Raw genomic sequence first — 21,584 nt, 5'->3', positions numbered from 1 at the left:
CCAGCACAGCCTCCAACTCTCTGGGTGGCCTTCAGCCCTACCCTACAAACTACTATCCAGCACAGCACTTCCTACAGGAAGCAGACCTACTGACTCCGGCAGCACCACTCAGAGCCGCAAGTGTGTGGAGGCTTCCACTCCTAGAGCCCAATTACCCGAGTTTCCACCCTTGTGCTAAGAAAAGAGATGACAATAACTTACCTCTGCACAACTCTTACCTAGAGGTTTAGACTGTCAGCCTCCAGTACCAGCTTAAGGCACTGTAGGTGCCTTGTAACATGTATTTTGCTTCCCCAAAACACTTAAAAGGAAATGTGAAGCCAAAGAGCTCATCCTTTCCATTCAGGATGACTTGGCAGCAGCCAATGAATCATGAAAAAGCTTGTAATGTTACTAGGTTCAAAACCGGAAGACATATATAATACACCAATACACCGTCCCTCTCTGACTCCCATTTAACATGAAATTATTATGTATTACTTTACCCTATGGCCACTACACCAGCTGCTGAGAAAGTCTCTTGGCTTGCTTGCTAAACTGCTTTAAAGTCAGTTGCTTGCTAAGGGTCCACTAACGGAGATTCTTTGATGATCTGGAAGGTTATCTATGCCTGTCTCCTACTGAACTCCTTGCTTCTAGAAAGGTTGACAGCATTACCTTTCAGCAATGTACTATAGAAAAAGAAGGAATAAGAATTATTCTTCAAGTTCTGAAGTGCTCATTGACAGAGCTTGTATTTCAAATAAAGATACCTACACGTGCAGAAATTAGCAACCAGCACTGGAAAGTTGGGTGAAAGGATCTCTTGTGAACTTGACTCATCATTTTGCAAGGTTTGTCACTGTATCAAAGTAAATTAACACATTAACAGATAAGATACACAAATACATGGCGGTGCTTCCAAGAGCATGGTCTTCAGGGCTCATTTCCTACAGAAGTCTATGTGAGTTCTGCAGTGATCTTACAGAAGTGTTTTGGTCAGTTTTGGAAAGCTCTTATCATTCGTTTGGGAACAATTAAATTCTGCACCCATCTGGGACAGGGGCAGGTTCCTGCAATATGGTCCTCAAAGGGCCCCTCATAGGAGCTGCAGATCCACATCAGTCCAAACTTCTTAATTTCATTGCATTTTTATACATTAGCCTAACAGCACAAAAGAGCCTGAAAGCCCACGTGTTAACAGCACACCCCATAGAGACACATGGTACACATGCCTGTTTGACACAGAGATATACAGGAAGTGAACGTGGCGAGAAACAAACCACAGGAGAGCAAAATTTAAAAAATGTCCTAAAATGTGCATTTTATTCCATATCATTATACAATGTTTACATACAGGTATACTTTTAAAACTGCTCAAAGAAAGTGTGAAAAAAAGTGAGGCGAATATCGGTTTATAAAGTCCTCCCCCTCCCCAAAATACACACAAATAAAATACATTTTTGAAACAATCTTTTCCAAATTTATGGTTTCCCCTGAATTTATTGAATCTTTCATTTCAACATGAAAAATACAATCGCATGAAAACTCAAGGTGAAATGCTGACCTACACTTCTGTATTGAGTTGCAAGAAGACAATGTAAGAACTCTGGAAGCCTTCACTTGTCTCTGTCGCTTACATATCTTTGTGTTATTGAATCGGAAGGCACAGAAAGTCCAAATCCTCACAGATCAACAGAATTCTGACAAAAATAAATTACTGTGCTGGACAACTCCTGACTTGTCTGATATCAAACAAAAGGCTTCAGTAGAACCTTTTGTTCAAAATAGCACCATTTCCACCTGATCTCTCTTGAACATACATCATTCTTCTTGTCATAAACTGTAGTTGGCACTTGAGGGACACTTTCTGCCACAGCCAGGATTCTTCAAAAGACTAAGCAGACTGAGCTGCTGAACTCTACGAAGTGTAGGTAACATTTTGGTTGGGAAATGGCACATTTAAACCATAATGTAGTATAGTTTAACCTGCATCTGGCTTGCCCATTTTGGTGTTTCCCTGACCTCTGCCTGATAATTTAGCAGATGATCTTGTGACTGTGGTGAAAAAACAAACAAAAAAGACACATTTATGGGGGTTCACGGCAAGCAGGTGTAAAAATAATAAACAAATCATGTGGTTGCTGCTAAGAAGGTTTTCACATGTTGTTTAACTCCAGTAAAGTTTGATCCAGCATCTGATGCATACTAAGGTTTTCTTCTTTGGCATGCGCCACTTTCTCTGTTGTGGGATTAGAAAATCAAAACATGAATAGCAGTTCTTTGGAGGCACTGGTTCTCAGAACACGAAGGCATGCAATCCTCATCTCTACTGGAGGGTTTAGAAAGGCAAGAAATGTGCATGCTCATAAATACCCACGTCCCCAGACAACACAGCTAGAGAATTCCAAATTAATAAAACGAAGAGCAAGTAATGCAAGTTTAGAACTGTTCACAGCTGCATTTGTTAAGAAAATGCACTGCCAACAGAGACACAATTCTTGCACATTCTGGAAGCTGTTTGCTCATAGGAATGTGGGATGGAGAATCCCTTTTTTTCCCTCTTTTTAAGTAGGGCAATAAGAATTAAATTCTTTGCAGATCCATGCTTAAAGTTTCATGTACTTCAGAGCTTGCAAAGAACAAACAAAATTAAAACTCATCTCTTCTAATCTCAGTGAAGTGACATTAAGAAATCTATTTATTCTAGAAAATAATTCAAATCCAAGTTAGTAGCTTTATGTTGCATGCACACTTTTATAGGACAGTCATTTAACACACTTATTTGATACAATAAATGAGCACAATGTTCTAGAGATGCATCCTACCAGAATCCAGTAATAGTAGCCTCAGACTAATGCAAGCATACCTTCAAACTGACCAAGGATTTGCAGATGGAGCTCCCATTCCTAGGGGTTTTGTTGTTTGTTTGGGTGTTTTTGGTTTTTTTGGGTTTTTTTTTTAAGTCAATACCAGCCCAATTCATAATAATGCAAAATTATTGCATTAAAGTCTCCGGATAGCAAACCAGCCATAAATATCCTTTGTGTTCTTCTGAAATAGGGAAATGTGAATCCTGGTGAACATTTTTCTTTCATCCATGTTCTAGTGAAAATCTTAAGGCCAATTCCTGATGTCAGGTAAACTAAGTGCCCCTCCACAGGGAAGGCTGTTACTTTTTGGATACTGTTAGCTGAATACTGTAGCTGTTTAATAAAGTGAAAAGAAGCTATTACACAGCCAAAGAGCTTACTGCTCCTCCAAACAGGTGTGCATATAATAATAATGAAAAGCCTCATCCAGAAGAAGCATTTTCATATGTTTCCAAAAGAAACTGAGAATTTCATCCATTAATTTACCACAGAATCAATAGCCTGTAAAAAGTCAACTTCTATGTTTCTTGCTTATTTCTATATTTCATTCTTAAGTGATTCATTCTTAAGGAAATTTGGAAGAAGCAGTTTTAAAACAAGTTAACAGTATAGTCACACTAGAGTTTAATCCTCATTCAATGCCAGCTTTAGTTCATTAGTTAGGCGACTGTTTTGCTCAAGTTGCTGGTAGAGTTGGTCTGTACAGGCAGCAAGCAGGTTAGAAGGGAAAAAAGAGGCAGAATGAAGACAGATTAGACAGAGAAAACAGTTAAATAAGAGTTAATAAAGAAACTGGTCACACCACAGACAGTTCAGTAACACACAGAGAAACATTTTACCTTTGTTTCTAGAACTCTAGTAATTAAGGAGCTACTCCAACAAACAGCTATTATAAGCTATGAAGAACTGTCTAAGACTCCTGTTGTTGGGAACAGCAGTGAGACAGGCGAGTGGAAATACAAACAGAAGAACTGCAGCTATATATTCCTAGAAGAACCAAGTCCTGCTTTAATCTTCATGTACAGTGTGTGGAAGATTTGTTTTCTGAGTGCCATTTTTCTTTGTTAAATATTTAAGACCTATTAAGATGAGGGAGAACCTCATCTGTCAGTGAAGGGAAAACAACTGTGTCACAACCAGGGCAAGTAAACAGCAGCAGAGATGCTAGTAGCCACCTACCACTAGGTCTGACTCAGTTCCTGCCCTTCCCTGAGGAATCTGACAGCTGAAATGACACTCTTACTATAGATGCATACTTCTGTTATTTGTATCAATACACTTTGATACCTTTAAACTGTCCACTTGTACTTTGCAAGAAAACAAACTCAGACATTCAGTGAAAATGAAATGGAAGCATGAAAACGTGTTGCTCAAATACAGCAAACGGAGAGGACAGTTCACATTCAAAGAGAACAACCACAGCTATGATGTGACAGTGCACTCAGTGAGAGTTGCTCTGCAGGGTGAAAGAACATTCCATGATGCTTTACAGCTGTCTTGTTTTCTCAAACTGTCTGTTTTCTTCTCAAGAGTCTAGATTCAAACTGCACTTCTGACCTCATGATTCCAGCTTGTTCCCCTACAGGAAATGACTGTTTCTGATTCTTTTCCACAAGCTTCCTAACAGCTTCCACTGAAATCCTCTTCCCCTGGAGGCTCTGGACACAGCAAAGCTGTGCAGTGAGCTGGTCTGTAGGTCACACTTGTGCTGTGAGTGGCAACTCTTTACAGCGTCTTCTCCAGCCCAAACACCAACAGCCAGATCAGTAAAACCAGGGCACAATTCAGAGCTCTGATGCTGGGCTGGTAACAACCAGGTCTTATCTCTCTCACCAAGACAACGGCACAGATATGTGGAAATAATATCAAAACCTTGGAGTAACTAAAATTTCACTTTGGCAAAGTGCATTTAGTTGTTATTCAAACATGACAACATAATTTGAACTAAGAACTTTATGCTTACCTTCATTACAGAAAACTCTCTGGGCCAGAGACTTACAGTATTTCTCCATGTACAAGATGAAAATCATGGAAAGCATTACCAAGTGTACAGTCAGCCTTGCCTGCCCACAGGCAGGGTGCCTGGGTTGTGCTTTACCACAGAGGTAGAGCCAAGGGCTGACTCTGTCGGCAGCCACCTTAGGCCAAGCAGGGAGTTCAAGCTCTGGTGCAGGCCCAGTGAGGCTCAGTTCAGCATAGCAGAGCACCCAGGCAAACGAGACAGAGCCAGCCTTGTGCTTCTGTCAATAAGCCTCACGCACATGGCTAGCCACACATGGCCAGACCTTGAGGGATGTATAGCAGAATGCACAGGTCAGGTCTAACAGTGACAAAAGCACTGAAATACCCCAACAGTGGAGTCAAGGTGAGTGCAGCAGGGCCAGCTAGAAATTCTGTATACAGCTACCTGGGTATCTGCACTGCATTGCCCATTTCCAGTACTCTGTCCAGCAATGCATCACCCTAGAGCGCAGACAGCTGATTATATGTGTTTGAAGGAAAACAGAAGATTTAAATACTGATGTTCTAAATTACTGTGTTAAAAATTACCAGGTTGCTACACGGATTTTGCCTTCTTTACTTCTCTTAAGAAACAATGATATTGCAATGTACTACCAATACAAAAAACCAAAACACACAATAGATTGAGGGGTTTGAGTTGCTGCAGCATAAGTTACTCTGGCTCAGCTAACAAGTGATAGCTGACCCTTACACTTGTGAAGCTACCCATGTTAGCTTCAGCCATTTTACAAATGCTCATCCCATTCTATCTGGTTAACCTTCACATCAGACATTTTACTTTTCAGTTGCAACACTCATGGGTTTACACACCCACTTACTGCATCTCAATTGATGACTATTAAGTTATTGAACCTTATTATCCAGACTACCTATGACTGGAGATAAATATCCTGTAGTTGGGCGTCTCCCCACAGCCAATAAAATAAGGACATGTATCATGGCATCAAAAACTGGGATGAGACAAAGTTAACTTAGAATGGCAGGGGTAGAACAATGCACCCATTTACAAGCCTTACTTGGAGGGGAGTTAATCTAGCCTAAACTGCACTGCTGAATAATCTTGAGGTTTAACAGAAAGACACATTCACATTATTCTACAAGCTAAAAACGGAAAGTCAGCTACACTATGATGAGTTTACTTAGCTGTGTTGAGCAATATATACAGTGACAGGCATGACAGGATATCAATCCAGTTTAAACTGATTCACTTCAACATGAATTGGAAAATAACTTCTCATTATAAAGAAAATTCAATTAAAACAGCACAATTAACTCTGTACTTGCAAATAACAGTACAAAAAAGCAAGGTGTCAGTAGTTAATGCCCCATCTTTAATTAGGGACCATCAAATCAGCTCAGAGCCAATGTTTAGGCTTTCAAATAAATCTGTGTATTTCACTTTGCAGCAGAATAATTTCATTATTAATGATGAGAATTTTCCTACTCTGGTTCTGAAACATTTCTCCTGAGCCTGCAATTCAAACTCACAGAACTAAGCATGAGAGTGAAAAAAACCACTGAAATCTCCCTGCTGAACTTCCAACCACGGCTGAAGTCTCATGCCATTCAAGGGAAGTAAAAAAGAAACAAAAATTTCGCAAGCAATGTCTTTGCTGAATAATTGAGGTGTGAAAGAGGGTAAAACTTTCTTGCAAGACACTGAAAGGGCTATTTTGGTGTAAAAAAAAAAAAAACAAAACAGTTTTTATATTGCTCCTTTAAATGTGTCGCAAACATTTAAGTTATCTCCGACATTTATATAAAGACAGGAAGTCTTCAGCATCAAGCTAGGAGAAAAAAATTCAGACTTTGAAGTGAAAAATCTGGTGCCAAGGACATATCTGCTCTCCAGCCACACTCCCATGACCAAGTGACCCCAAGGGAGCAGCATCCATGCATATTTTGGCCTAACAATAACAGCTGAAAAAATTCCCATTACGTCTATTTGTCGTTTTATCTACATCAGATTTTGAAAAAGACTGAGAACATAACTGGTCAGTTCTGACCTCCAAATTCCTCAAATTCTCATCCCATAGACTACTAGCATTGGCTTTGCATTGTCAACATCCAGGCAAAAGTGTTTGCAGAAAGAAAATGGAAACACCAAAAAAAATTTAAACCCTAATGGCAAAAAAGCATAAATTTTTATTAATAACTGAAACAATTATTTAAATAAATAAAAGGCAAGGGAATAGCAAAGGGAATACAGCTGGGATGTTTATTTTACATTGAGAGATGTAGAGTTTCTGTACAGCAGAGCACAAACAGAGCATGTTCTGAGACAGGTGCTAGAGAAATAGAGCCAACTAAGCTAGAAGACAAGACAATGAACCCATGAAACATCCAAAGCTTGGAAAGATGTTTTATCCAACCCGATGAAGATGTCTTTGCAGAAGTGAAGCAAAGAAAATTATCTGCATGAAAAGAAAAAGTGAAATAAGGTAGGAAATAAAAAAGGTGCAGTAAAGACTCACAAAAAAGCAGTAACAGCACAGCAGAGACCAGCATGCCAAGATGACTACTGGGGAAACACCACACCATGCTGGGACTGGAATGTTACAGTCATGTCCTCAAGGACCAGTAGAGTACGTTTTAAAGTCTGTTTTCCATTTAGAAAGATCCCAAAATGAATAAATACACAGAGGAGGAAGAAAGAAATCCATTTGCTTGAGAAGCCACTGAGCAAAAGCATATTTTGGGGAGAGGAAGAGGGACTTAAAAATCAACTAAAAATAAATCAAAGCATACAAAGCATACAATGTGACAGCCCTGCTAACAAGTTGGGAGAGAGAGGGAGGGAAGTAATGCATGAATATAGGGATGAAAAAAGCAAAAGAAAAAGCATCTAAAATATGGGTGCATGCAAAATACATTTCAAGTTCTAAGCAAAGCTTACGCCTTGCTGAAAGCATGCTGGCTTCCAGAAGAAATGCTGGGACTAAACATTGCCCCTCACAAGCACCTGAGAGCCACAACTCTTCCTCTTTCCCATGTCTACCCTACAGGGTTCATGCAAGTGGAAGGTATGAGCATGGGAAGGTGGATTTAGCATAGCTGACCTCTGTTCAGAGCTTTTGGCTGATGGAAGGAGAGTCAGTTTATATCAAACACTGCATGGATCAGTTGCACCTTACAACTGCTTTCCTGCCACCTAATACGCTTTTTATATTCTCCTTATGACTGAAGTTGATGCTACCACACTTTCAGTATATGCAAAATACACCTACCACTACATGCAGAAGAAACCTACAATTCAAATGTCACTTTGATATGGTTTAAATGACAAAGTGTTTTAAATCAATTTCTACACTTGGAATTTAGTGGTAACAGCTGAAATTTTCAGAGCAGTTAAGGAAACTTAGATAAACCACTTCCACTGTCACTGATACAGCTGATACACTGATACAGTTAAATCTAAACTTCTTTGAAACTTGTGTAGGAACTTTGCCAGAAAAAAACCTGTGACTTCAGAAAAACACACCCCAAATGCAACGAGTATAGAGGCAGTTTTCTTTGGTAAACTGAATGCGATGGGCCTGGGAGGCAGTGCTTGAACAGAGGAAAACTGAAAGGATAAATGCAGAGCTACAAACAAAGGGCAACTACAAGACACAAGGATTGCAGATATGGAATGAAAGAGTAAACATCACAAGCTTATCAGGCAGCTTACAAAATCACCATGAGTATTTACCAGGCTCTGCACAAAACTCACCCACACTCTGCCACGGTAAAGATATTGTTCATGGTATTTTGTACACCTAGTCTCATTAAAATAATGCATCTCCCGCTACACAGGGAGTAAAATTTCACAAGGCTGGAACTGCACAATCAATGAGGGCAGGGAAGCAGGTGCAGGCACAAGCTGGGAAGACATTTACATGGAAGTCATATCGTTGAGAGCGTGGTCCAGCTCCTCACTGATGGCTTTGTACTTCAGTTTCTGAGCATATAGCTCATCTAACATTCCCCCAGGGGAAGGCAGAGGTGTGCAAGGAAAAGTAGCGTGATCACAGGATGGAAGGTGGAGGTGGTGGCATGGGATACCATCCAGAGGCCGTAGGGAAGGGGAAGAGCGAACAGAAAGAGGTGTTGCGACAGACAAAACAAAAATCACAGCATTAGAGAACAATAAAGAAATCACTACTGTATAGTTTTATGTGACAAGTTCATTAACTGCACTGCCATTGGGACAACCTGCGATACAGAGAAAACCAAGGCAAGAAAGCGTACAAGGGAAGCAAAATCCATGTTTTACTGCCCTGGATTTTTGTTTTAACACAGATTAGGAGGGCACACAGGAGCTTGGGAGAAAAGATAAAAAATGGGCCCCAAAAAGGACACTACCATTTATTTTCCATGTTTTGTTGGTTTTTTTTAAACCACTCTGGTTTGTAAGATGTCATAATCTCAGTTTCTTACAGCAATTTCTATTCCTTCTGAACACTTAAGATTTCCTCCCTTGCCTCCTTCCTGAGTCACCGATCATTATTTTTCAGCCGCTACCTAGATATTTCATACCCTTTATGTAGAAGTCAGCCTGCCATGTCAAGCAATCAAGCTTCTTAAAATCCTAGACTTAGTGTAATGCATCTAAATAGTAAACTCCACATAACTTTTAATTATTAAGCACATTCTACTATTCTATTGCAGTTCTGAAGGAACTAAAACCCTAAACCTCTCTGAAGTTAAATAACTTGTCCTTCTGATTATGCATACAGCCTATTAGTTTTACTGAAAACCAGCAATAGGTCTGTGTCACAAAATACTTATCACAGTAATAAATCAAGTTAGCTTACCACATTCCCGATCGTTACAAACATAACTCAGCTCGTCAGTAAGATAATAACAATACTTATCATCTTCTCATTTACCCTATACATTTATATACCTCCAAGTAGAAGACTATAAAGCAAAAAAATGAAAGGAGTCTTGAGAACATGAGAGAAAAAGGAACAGGCAAGAGCAAAACACTTCACCTGAAGCATCTGAGTGATCAATACATTTCAGTCAGAACCATTTTGCCTATTTTACTCTTTAGACAGACTCATTTATATAAGCAAGACAAGTTAAATGAGTAGAGTTGGGTACTGAAAAAACCCAACAAAACAAAACCAAAAGAATAAGATCTGTATTTCTATAATAAGTGAGAAAAACCAAAATCTCCATACCTTCTAGATCATCAATGCTCTTCTCCAGCTTGGTTACTGACCTCTCAGCAAATTCAGCACGGGTCTCAGCCTGAAGTCAAGACAAATACAGACTACTTTAGTCTTTTACACACAGTAATTATGAATAGAGGAGCAACAATTCAAATGAGGAAAGAAGTGCAATGAAAGCAGGCAAACAGTAAGGTGATATTAATCTTTAGGTGAAATTAAACACTAAACTGTCTCTAAATTACATGTTCATCCTTAAAGCATCAAAGTAGTCTTTATATTAAAGAATCAAAGTTACACTGGAAGATCTGTTATAAAGAACAGCTCTAATTTTACCTCCTTCAGTTTGTCAGTCAGCACTTTAATCTCCTCCTCATATTTGTCTTCTTTCTGTGAGTACTGTAATTAGAAAGAGAATCACTGATTTTAGACAAAGTATTCTATATATACACCACAAAATGCCACTTTCAAGACTTTCTTATATAGACCAACTGCATACAGGAAATTAACATGGGGATAACTAAATTAATCCCACTTACCAGACTATGATAATACAGAGTTCATAAACTTCTCATGAGTTATTTTCCAGGGCTATAGGGTGGAAACTCTCGAGTAGAAATTTGTACTACAGTTTTAAAGAGGAGTGGCATTTGGAGAAATTTAATGTTAGCACACAAGTGCCATTTTAAGGGACATTCTGTAAGTAATATTTAATCCTGTCAAGCTACTTAACAGAAGTTGTGGTCAAATATACTGACCTATTCGAACCAGAAGGAATGCCAATGTTCCACTACATCCAAATACTTGACAATGGCTTTGCTGAAATGCTGGCCAAGTGATCAGCATTTAAAGAAAAACCCTCTGGCCAATCCAGATGACAGTGTAAGGGACACATTCTCACGTAAGTCTCTAGCCTACCTTCTCAGCCTGAGCCTCCAGCGACTTCAGGTTGTTGGTCACAGTTTTCAACTCCTCTTCAAGCTCAGCACATTTGCTGTTATTTCGGAAGGAGGGCAGGAAAGGGGCGGGTGGAAGATTCAGTCAAGCAAAAGAAACAGGAGAAAACAGGGGGAAAAGATAGAGAAAAATGAAACAATTAAAGAGCAAAAGAACGGCCTCAAAAGCAGCTGAATCCATCACAGACTGAAAGCAACTCTTTGTGATGCCAAATTCCATTTTAAGTGTACATTAAGACAACAACCAGACAATTATCTATAGCATTTGGCTTACACAGAAATATTTACACAGCCTTTACAGGTGAGACAGTTCAGCTTCTTTTCGGCTGCATAAGAGATCAGTTTTAAAGGTAAAAATGAATAAATAAACAAAAAAGAGACCAAAGAAAACCACCAAAGCAAGATGCAAGGAAAGTAAAGAGCGTAGCGAGGACTAATTTGTTACTACTGAGTGAGCTAATCGGCTATGGAAGCTGAAAGACCTTGGGTTGCAGTTAAACCTAGAAACTGTTCATTAGTATCAGTACCTTATCCTCTGCAGCCATTAATGCTTTCAAGGTTTGATCCATTATTCTTAACTGTTCTTCCAGCTGTCGGACTTGGCTGTTAGTGAACACATGAAATGCACAAAAGCCATTCACAAAATCAGTGTGCAGGTACAGCATGCAGTGACAAAACACACGCGCACACACAGGTACGAACACATTTACTTTGGCGTTGACCATTTATTTTGACCAGTAGAGTAAATGAGCAAAACATAGCTTTGAGCTGAACAAACGGTGAACTGCCACTGTTTCATGCTGTTACAGTTGTCTTGTAGCACCTCACACACATCTTGGGGCAATTCAGCACTTACCTTTCTGATAGTTCAGCACGCTCCTCAGCCCGCTCCAGGTCACTCTCAATGATCACAAGCTTACGAGCCACCTACAGGAAAAGGCAAATGACAGTTAGGGATATCACACTGCTGCAAGCACACCTCACCAGTTTCTGCACCTACAAAGCAGGGAGTTAGGTGTCTTCCCATTTTTTGGTCAACAGGCAAAGAAAAGCTGGGGAGGGGAAGTGGGAGAATTACAGGCACAGCTTAAAGTGCTTCAGAAACAGATGACCTGCACTCAGGAACTGACCTCTTCATACTTGCGGTCAGCCTCTTCAGCAATGTGCTTAGCCTCTTTAAGCTGGATCTCTTGGATTTCCATCTTCTCTTCATCCTTTTGGGCTCTATTTTCAATGACCTTCATTCCTCTGAAAGATGTGACAAAGGGGAAATACAAGATTCAGGACTTGCCAGTTTATCTCCAGCTCTACTATGAATGGAGTGTGACTTTCAGATGAATGAAGCACATCAGACATTTGATGCTTTCGACTATAAGGTACAGTTCTATGCATCACACTACAGAAGTTCAAAGGAGAAAAGCATGTCTTCAAAAGACAGAAAATTAAATTTCTTTCACTCTTACCACAGTTCAGCTGTATTGTCCTTTTCCATTTTAAACTGAAGGAAAACTGATCTTATAGAACGGTAAATAAAGGGTCTGGATTCTAAAGACCTAATAAGACGACTAAAGACATCTGTGCCTTTACACTCACCATGAAACAGCATGTTACAACCCCTGCAGGACTAACAGGCATTATGTTTATACATCAAACAGATTCCTGTGAGTTTTGCCTTGTCAGAGCCCAGAGCACTGAAGCTCTCTGTGCTCTGAATAAGAAAAGTTTAACTCCTTCACAACAGAAAACATTGCTTATTGCCCCTTCCATGCACATTTGTCCCCGATGCTCTTAACTATTTCATAATGCAGAGACTCAGGCACTTAAACTTTTCAATAGGCTGCACTGTTCATGAGATAGAAATACATATGCAGAATACACAGCATCACAGACTCATTTGGGTTAGAAGGGACCTTAAAACTCATCCATTTCCAACCCCATGGCAGGGACACCTTCCACTAGAGTAGGTTCCTCCAAGCCCCATCTAACCTGGCCTTGAACACTGCCAGGGATGGGGCAGCCACAGCTTCTCTGGGCACCCTGTGCCAGTGCCTCAGTACCCTCACAGGGAAGAATTTATTCCTAATGTCTGATCTAAATTTCCCCTCTGTCAGTTTAAAACCATTCCCCTATGTGCCTTGTAAAAAGTCCCTCTCCAGGTTTCTTGTGGCCCCTTTAGGGGCACTGGAAGCTGCTCTAAGGTTTCCCTGGAGTCTTCTCCAGACTAAACAAGCCCAGCTCTCTCAGCCTGTCTCCACAGCAGAGGTGCTCTAGCTCACAGAGCATCTTCACGGCCTCCTCTGGACTTGGTCAAGCAGGTCCTACAATACGTAGGATTCTTTCACAATAAAAGGTACTATCACAGATATAAATACAGATATACTTGTAGAAGTAAAACACAGATATACTTGTAGAAGTAAAAAAGGTCCTCCAAAGCCACAAATGTTGAGTTGCTAACTTATGTTAAGTACTTCTGGAAACCCCAGCCTAAACCTGAAGGAATTATCATGCTAATCCTTTGCTCACCTTCATGTAATAATCTTGCCAATGGGAAAACTGTGTGCCTCTTCCAGCACTTTGCTACTCTTCCCCTAAGATTTTCTACCCACAATGAAATCAAGAATCGCCCAAAAGCGCATCACATCACCCTCAGGAGGTTGTCATCCAAACAGAGAAGTCTGGGCTGGGCCAAGTAATTTTCCCAGGATGTAGCAGGATATATCAAAAGCCCTACTCCACTTAAATCTTTACAACTTTGACGGGAAAAGAATTCAAGCCTACAACATTTTGGACATCCCTACAAACAAGCTTTAACCAATGTCCATGTAGGGAAGAGTGGATTACACATACCTGGAGACATAGGAGTGGTTTAATTTATTTCCCTAACCCACACCCTGGCAATTATCATCTTTATCATGAGGGTAACCATCCATTCAATAGTGGCCCCACCCACCTTTCACTCTCATCTGCAGCCTTCTCAGCCTCCTCCAGCTTCTGCAGGGCAGTAGCCAAGCGCTCCTGAGCCCGATCCAACTCTTCCTCAACCAGCTGGATGCGTCTGTTCAGAGAAGCTACATCGCTCTCAGCCTAAGCACAAGAAGAACAGAAATTAATTCATAATAAGGCACACATCACCTCTCATAAAAGATTATCCCACATACTTGCCAGCACCATTTAACAGCAGCACTCAGTAATTTCTGACTTCATCCACTAAAAAGCCCATACAGAGATGTACACACCCTCATTGAATTGTGAAGCTATTACTTTAACAGAGGAAAAAGTGATTAATGTTTCCTCTAAATGAAGCACATTAAGGAGTTTACAATCTGTACCAGAAAGAACTGCACTGGAAGAATTAAGTATCGTTCCCCAAACATTTTCTGTTACTGTATTTGCAGACATTAACAGTTTGTGCCCCCCTGCCTTTTTCTCAGTCAAATCAACACAAACTAGCTACTCGACTATTCTGTGTTATCCCAAATCCTTTATTTATGACCTCTTGCCATATTTTAAGAACTGCTGCAGTATTTCCTTGAGTTCCATAAGAAGGGCTCAGAATAAACATGCAAAAATATACCTACATTGATACTTGCAATGAGACAGCTAACACAGAGAGAGCAAGAGAACATGAAAGAAATGCCCGAATACCCCAAGTTCGTGTACAGGCAAGCTATGCAAGAGCTGACAGAGAATGCACCAGCAAAGGTTACATCTCAGAAGGGCCCTGGTGCAGGCAACAATCACTTAAAACATCTTTCTTCCCCGCTGCCATTCTCAAGCTTCCCCAGATTTGCCTCTCTTGCATTACCTGTTCACTTCATCTTCTGTATAACACTTGCAACTCATCTGTCTCTTATCATTACAAACTTTCAACTTCTAACCTTCTCAAATGTACATTTAAGTTGCAAAGTAAGTTCTGTTACAGCCTTCTCATAACAACCTCATTATTAAACCTTATTTTTCTCAAAAGGCTGTTAAGCACTAAATATATATACACAATAAGGTCTTTATTCTAAAAAGTTAACTACTTCCAAGAATAAGTTACTTTTAATTACTACTGAAAACCATCTTGCTATAGATAAGGAAGTACACATCTCAACTTCCTATGCTGTAGGGGTGGGGGGAACAATCCTCTATCCACACCGGAAACCAAAAGTATCAGTTTGGTATTTTTTCTTTAATTAAACATGTAAAGGACTGTTCTTTGTTGCTCTTACTCACCACAGGCAGCTGGATACAGTTGGCCACAACTAAAATTCTGTTGTAGGTAAAACAAGTAAAACTAACTTAGACACCAGACAAGTACAACAACCTTTGACATAAAAGTCAACAGGGAAGCAAGTATGTGTCTGAATATTAACAAGTATTGACAGTGATCATGTAGATCCTTTGAGACCCACATTAACACGAATATAAACTCTCTGGCTATGTAACCAAGCAGTAGTACCCCAAGCCTGCATTTCCAGACTTCTGGCTTCAAATAGTAAGAATTTGAACACCCTCATTTGAGAAATAAAACAACCTCACACAAATGTTACCCTTCGGAAATATGTAATGTTACAAGTTAATTATTATCATGTCAAGACACCTCATCATGATAAGAGCATACAGTATGCTCAGAAAACACTGGGTGACTAAAGTTCAAACTTTTACTTCCTGCTCTCAGTACCTCAGTCAGGGTTTACCAACCAGCCTTATATGGCCCAAGTTATTCCCCTGCAGAGCAGGACTTCTCTCCTTATTTGGTTAGAAGGGGAAAAAAACACAGTGACATTATGGGGCACTCCCACAGCCAACAGACAAACACGATCCTCTGCGTTTTTGCCATAGCACTTATACACCACATATTTCCACAATGAGCGATGACAAGGATAAATTACCATCGGGTGTTAATGATTACTGGTGTAAGGGAGATTCTGTTCTCCAGAAGGAGGAAGAAAAATGCACTCTGAAAACAGGATTACCAATAGCCCCTCGAGACACATACACTCAAACCAGGAGAGATTCTTTTTTAAGGCAAAGGCTGCTAATCAGAGCCTTGGAACGTTTAACAATCTGGTTTAACAATCAAACACTGTAAACTAGGATAGGTTTTGGCCACAGCTTTAGCTTTTTCATTGTTTGTGTATGCGTACCTTGCACAGGAAGAAAGAAAAAACCAGAAAAACCACAGGACAACTGTAGCTGGTCACATGCTACACGTGCAAGGCACTGCACTAAGGGAAGGGTCAGATTCACACCTCAGCTTGCCTGCTGCTATGCTCTCAAAGTCCCCCTTCCTCAAGCACACAGGAATATAGCTGCACACAATACAAGACACAAATCAATACACAGCTAACACTATAGAAGAGGTACAGGTCTGCAGGTGGCTGTGAGTTCAGTTTTCTGCCTCTACTCACCCCAGCACTGACCCCACAAACAAAATCTTGAATACCATGTAAATGTGCTCTGCAGAACTTCACATCAGCCACATAAACCAACTTCAGGGAGGAGACAAACATTAACCTTTAGGATCCTAAGTCTTATAGCAATGTGGCTGAGCTCTAACAAGATGACTTCACCAGAAGGCTGTAAGGCTGTAATCACTTCTCCAGCAATACTCCTTCTGACACCAAAGGTAACAGCAAAGCTTCCCATTTTAGTTGAAATCCCTTAATATATGGTTTAGAACAATACATGCTCCTGAAAATAGGAAAATCGGTGTCCTTTACTACACAACCAGTAGGGATTTTTGGTTTTTTTTTAAGACAGAAACCCTTATAAAACAAGTTCATGACTGTGACATGATCCCTCACTGGAAAAAAATGAGCTATGTGAAGTGATTTGCAAGAATGCTGCAATTACACAAGTGCAAGAAGCCATATTTTGCTTCTTGGGAAGATCACCTCCAAGTAATGAGAAGGCTCTTCCTTTGAACTTGCTGGCCAGAACATGCAGAAAGCCCCTTATTATAAGGAAACCTAATAGTCATTAGTTTTTCTACTGTAATAAACTACATGAATAAGAAACATATTTCGCATCACTTTTACACAACCACTGAAGACACCAAAACCACCACAAAGAACACTGTACATTTTATGGCAAGAAGCTGGTAGAACTGCCCAAGGTCAGGGGCAAGGCCAACAGCAGCACTATCATGTTTTGCTGTAACTGCCTCCCATAACTACTTCTTCTGTGCTGACCATATCTGCTCTTGTCTCTGCCTGAAACCGTATCTACTGCTCCTTTTCCATCTTAGCCAGGGGTTTTGACTAGTTAAACATAATACAGATAGCCACTGACAGGGACCATATTGTGGCGTTTTCTGTGGGCAAGCACCTGGACATGGCCATCTCAGGTTCAGTCTTAAGGACGTAACTTCTTTACAGTTGGTGTGCTGACTTCCCTCAATTGAACTCGTTTGGATGAGGTAAGACGACAGCTATCACTTAGGAGGGAGGGTATCGCTAAAGCTTGCTGAGAACTTAACACAAAGACCCGGTCTCAAACAGCTCACCCCAGTTCAACCTCACACCGGCTCAGCGTTTTGCTGTCGGCACCAGCAGACCTACTGCGGTCTAAGACACACATCGCAGCTTCATGTGCCCCCCGCACCGCTCGGGTTATCGGGCCGAAGAGCGCAGTACTGCGGCGGACACCGCAGTGACCCACCCTCACCTGCGGGCCCGGGCCTGCCGCCGGGAGCCGTAGCCTCCGCCCGCCGCGCCGGCAGGTAACCATTTTGTCAGAAGCGGCGGCGCAGGGAGGAACGGCCCGACCCGACCCGACCCGACCAGCCGACAAGAAACCAGCGAGGGTCGGCCTCCCCTTGGCACCCGCACCCACCGGGCCGCGGCCCCCGAGCCCAGCCGGGCGGGCCCTACCTCCTCCCGCAAAGCCCGCTCCTGGTCCACCTCCCGCTGCAGCCGGCCCGCTCGCTCCTCGGCGGCATCCGCCTGCTCCTGCAGGCTCCGGATCTTCCTCCTTACGGCCTCCAGCGAGCTCATCGCCGCCATACCCGCGCCTCTCCCAGCCTGCGCTTGCAGCACCGCCTGCCTCAGCCCCAGAACTCCCCCCGCAACGCGCCGCAAAGCACAGCGGGGCGGGGCTGCGGGCACGGAGCAGGGAGCGGCGCGGCGCACCGGCGGGGCGGGCAGCGAGGAGGGCAGGCCCGGGGAGAGGCCGGCCCCGGCCGGGAGGAGGCTCCGCTGGGCCGGGCCAGGCTGCACCGGGCAGGACTGGACTGCGCCGGGCGGCGGCCGCCGTCGCCAGGTGGGCGGGCTGGGGCGGCAGCGCCTCCTGGCGGCGCACGGCGCGAGCTGCCGCGAGCCGCTCGGGGCCGGGGCCGGGGCCCGAGTTTCCCCGCCCCTGAACCGCTCCAGTGTGAGCAATGGAGTGACACCAGCTCCTGGGACACGGGGTGCCCCGGGTGAGGTGGCTCCAGGGCTCAGGGGATGCGCCCCACTTTGGCGAGGTGAGGTGGCTAATACCGGCGAGGTGAGGTTTCCTCACCCCCACAGTGTAAGGCGAGTCCACCCCAGGAGCCGGCGCTCCCTCCCCTGCTCCTATCTTTTTCCTAAGGCTTGGAACTATCCAAACTAGTAGGGCAAATACTGGGTCAACTGCAATGCCCTAGAGATACTCTGCATCGCCAACAAGAAAGGCATCCTTAAAGCATCAGATGTATTCCATACATACCATTAAACACAGCATTTATCTCCATGAAAAGAAGACGCTTGCCTACCCTCCACCTGAGGGACAACTGCAAATACAATTGCCTTTAACTCACTTCCAAATGCTGTTTCCCAGCAAAGGAAAATGGCATTGGGATTGGTCAGGAAGATCGTTCGTTTCATAAAGGGGCTCTGGTAGGATTTCTCCTGCCTTCATCCTAGGCAAGCTATTTCCAAATAGTCCGCATACTTTTCCTTATAAGGAATATCTCCCCTGGATCTATATGCGGCTCCTTTGAACAAGTTAAATAAACGTCCTGCTAGGAAGCTGCCTCTCATCTATGCAGCCATACACAGACAACGACAGACAATCTGATCCACATTTTGCACAGAACCTCTCGCTCCTGTTTCTATGCACACTTATGTTAAGTTCTTGCGTTCTCTCTCAAAGCTATACAACTTAATTGCCACAATGAAGTTAAACTTTTTTATCCTTCATTCATTTTAGAAGTAAAATAAGATGAAAGCAGCTTGTCTTTCATGCAAAGTTGGGGCTTAATACATTTCCCCTTCTAAAAGCATCCTTCCCCCCGAAATACTTTACTTGCTTCATCTGTGGCAACTCCTCTTTTTATTATAGCTTTGACATTAATTTTCAAAGCTCAGTTACAGGAAAAGGATGGTCATTGCTTTGGAAATACTGTGCTTTCACCTAAGCCTGTAATTCAGAGCTGAGATTTACTTGGAGGGAACTGGATTGTACAGCAGCAGCCAGACAGATGGACCTCAACAGCAGAGACAAGAAACTCACATGGTTCATGCATGCAATACATTAAATGCATGTCAGGGGCAGACAGGTGGGTGGGATGAAGCCCTGGGAGACACACAGGCTCTTGCATTATTACCATATAAAGTGCTGAGCTATATATATCTCCTTGCGCCCAGGGTCCCTGTCCTCTGAACAGCAAGCCTAGCAAGTGTCAGCTTCTGGACAACTTTCTCTCACATGAGACTGAACTTTTCTTTGACAAGTGAAACAGTTCCAGCAATTTCCAGGTTAAAAGGAAACAAACAAAAAAATGTAGGAGAGGAGCTTTTATCTCGGGGACCAGTGAGCGAGCCAAACTCATATCTAGCAGCAGGTCTAACATATGAGTGCCTAGAAACAGCTCTCTTGAAGACAGAACTAGCAGCCCTTGCTCTTCTGGATCTCCGTCTCCTGGATCTACTATTAAATGTCTGATTCTGCTTCACTATCCAGACTGTGTTGTTCCAGCCCGAACCATTTTCCCCATCACCTGAATGGACAATCCGCCCTTTACTTTGATGTCTGCAGTGGCAAGTACACATGAAAAGCACATACTGAGTGAGCAGAAACCCAACCAAATGCCTCTGATAGTGTGCAAACCTCATGCAAGGAGGCAGTGCTGTGTTTCCCACCTCCCTGCCCAGGAAGGGCCTGGACCCTGCCCTCAGCAAAGCTTTGGAGCACTGCTTGGTAGGAGTCCTGGCTGTCCTGTGCAGGAGTGTGTGGTTTCTGTACGGGGTGGGGGGTGGTGAAAGGGATGGGGGTAACTTACATCTGTGGCCTTTTTGTCAGCCAGTTCCAACTTTTCCTGTGCATCTTTAAGGGACTCGGAGTATTTGTCCAGCTCATCCTCAGTGCCCTTCAGCTTCTTTTGTAGACCCAACAGCTCGTCCTCCAGCTGTGATACGGGTGGAACGTGGTGGAGAGGGGAGGGCAGGCAGGAAAAGGTGCAGCAGGCAACGTGATCGTGCAAAGGGAGAAGTGCGAGTGCAGAAGAGACAGAAAAGGACAGACGGACAGAGAGAGAGAGAAGGAGAGACAGTTAGATTCTCTTTGCTTGTGGCAAGGGCACGATACCTTGGCAGCTTTCTCCTCTGCGGAGAGGAGACTATCCTCTGACTTGTGCAGCTCTTCCAGCACTTGGTCCCTTGCATCCTCCGTCACATGCAATTGCTTTTCCAATTGCACAATGTCATCCTCTAACTAGGTGCACAAGAGGAAATACAACGCACAAGCATGTTTCTCCCTGGGCTTAGAAAAGTGGGAAGTTAAGTTTAAATCCCTCTCCCTTCTTCCCTCCTCCTCCAGGATCTTCCAGAAATGTGCAACCAATGTGTCTCCCTCCCCCAGATAAATAAAGCCCCAGGTGTAAAGGAGGGGGATTGGAGAAGACCAGGAAAATGGGATACACATCTGGGAAGGGGGGGCAGCTGCAACTGGACAAGTCTGCTGGGTGGTGCTGGAGGGGGTGAACACAGATTTGTGTCCTTTGCCAAATGGCAGCACGTCTGTCCATTGCTAACACTGCTCGAAGAAGGCTTGGCAGCCCTGCCCCCGTGACAAAGACACAAGCCATGCGGCTGTCCCAGGGCTCCGCTTCTCAGTTAGGCTGCTGGGGCCGGGGAAAGAATCCTACCAGGGTGAAGCTCTGCCTTAGGTCAAGTTCTGCTAGTCTGGGGGGAGGGGAGCAGCATACACCAAAGAACACGGGGAAGAAAGTTAAAAAAAAAACAAAAACCAGGAGAGAGGAGTCGTCTGGAAAGACTTGTGCCCCGGTGCTCGGTGCAGACCTGCTTGCTTCTCTCCTCTGCTGCCTTCTTGTCTGCTTCGGCTTGCTCGGCTCTGTCCAAGGCGTTCTCCTTGTCCAGCTTCAGCATCTGCATCTTCTTCTTGATGGCATCCATGGCGGCGGTGGGCTAAGGCGCGTCCCCGCGCGAACTGCACCCGAAAGCAGAACCTGGGAAGTTGCTGGACAGCCCCGATGGAGTCCGAGACCCTGGCGCGGCCCCGAGGCGGTGCGGGGCTGCTCCGAGATCCGAGCGGGACGGCGCCGGCTGAGTGCGGGCGAGCGGGCAGAGCCTCACAGATATGTACCTTCCCAGGGGGCCGACTGCATTCCTCAAGACATCCAATACTTTTTT

General features: G+C 43.2%; 1 protein-coding gene across 1 annotated transcript; it reads right to left on the bottom strand.

The window, feature by feature from the left end:
- Nucleotides 1-1,277: 1,277 nt before the first annotated feature.
- Nucleotides 1,278-21,573, bottom strand: TPM1 (tropomyosin 1). Its single transcript, XM_065688853.1, is given in 10 exon segments — nt 1,278-2,221; nt 10,043-10,112; nt 10,367-10,429; nt 10,949-11,024; nt 11,843-11,913; nt 12,117-12,234; nt 13,937-14,070; nt 20,216-20,472; nt 20,475-20,646; nt 21,234-21,573. Coding segments are annotated over 10 exon segments (1,158 nt in total). The 5' UTR covers nt 21,348-21,573; the 3' UTR covers nt 1,278-2,138.
- Between the last annotated feature and the right edge of the window lie 11 nt (nt 21,574-21,584).

The sequence above is a fragment of the Lathamus discolor genome, chromosome 8 (genome assembly GCF_037157495.1).
Source record: "Lathamus discolor isolate bLatDis1 chromosome 8, bLatDis1.hap1, whole genome shotgun sequence".
Lineage (NCBI taxonomy): Eukaryota > Metazoa > Chordata > Aves > Psittaciformes > Psittacidae > Lathamus > Lathamus discolor.
This window is presented reverse-complemented; position numbering and strand designations above follow the sequence as displayed.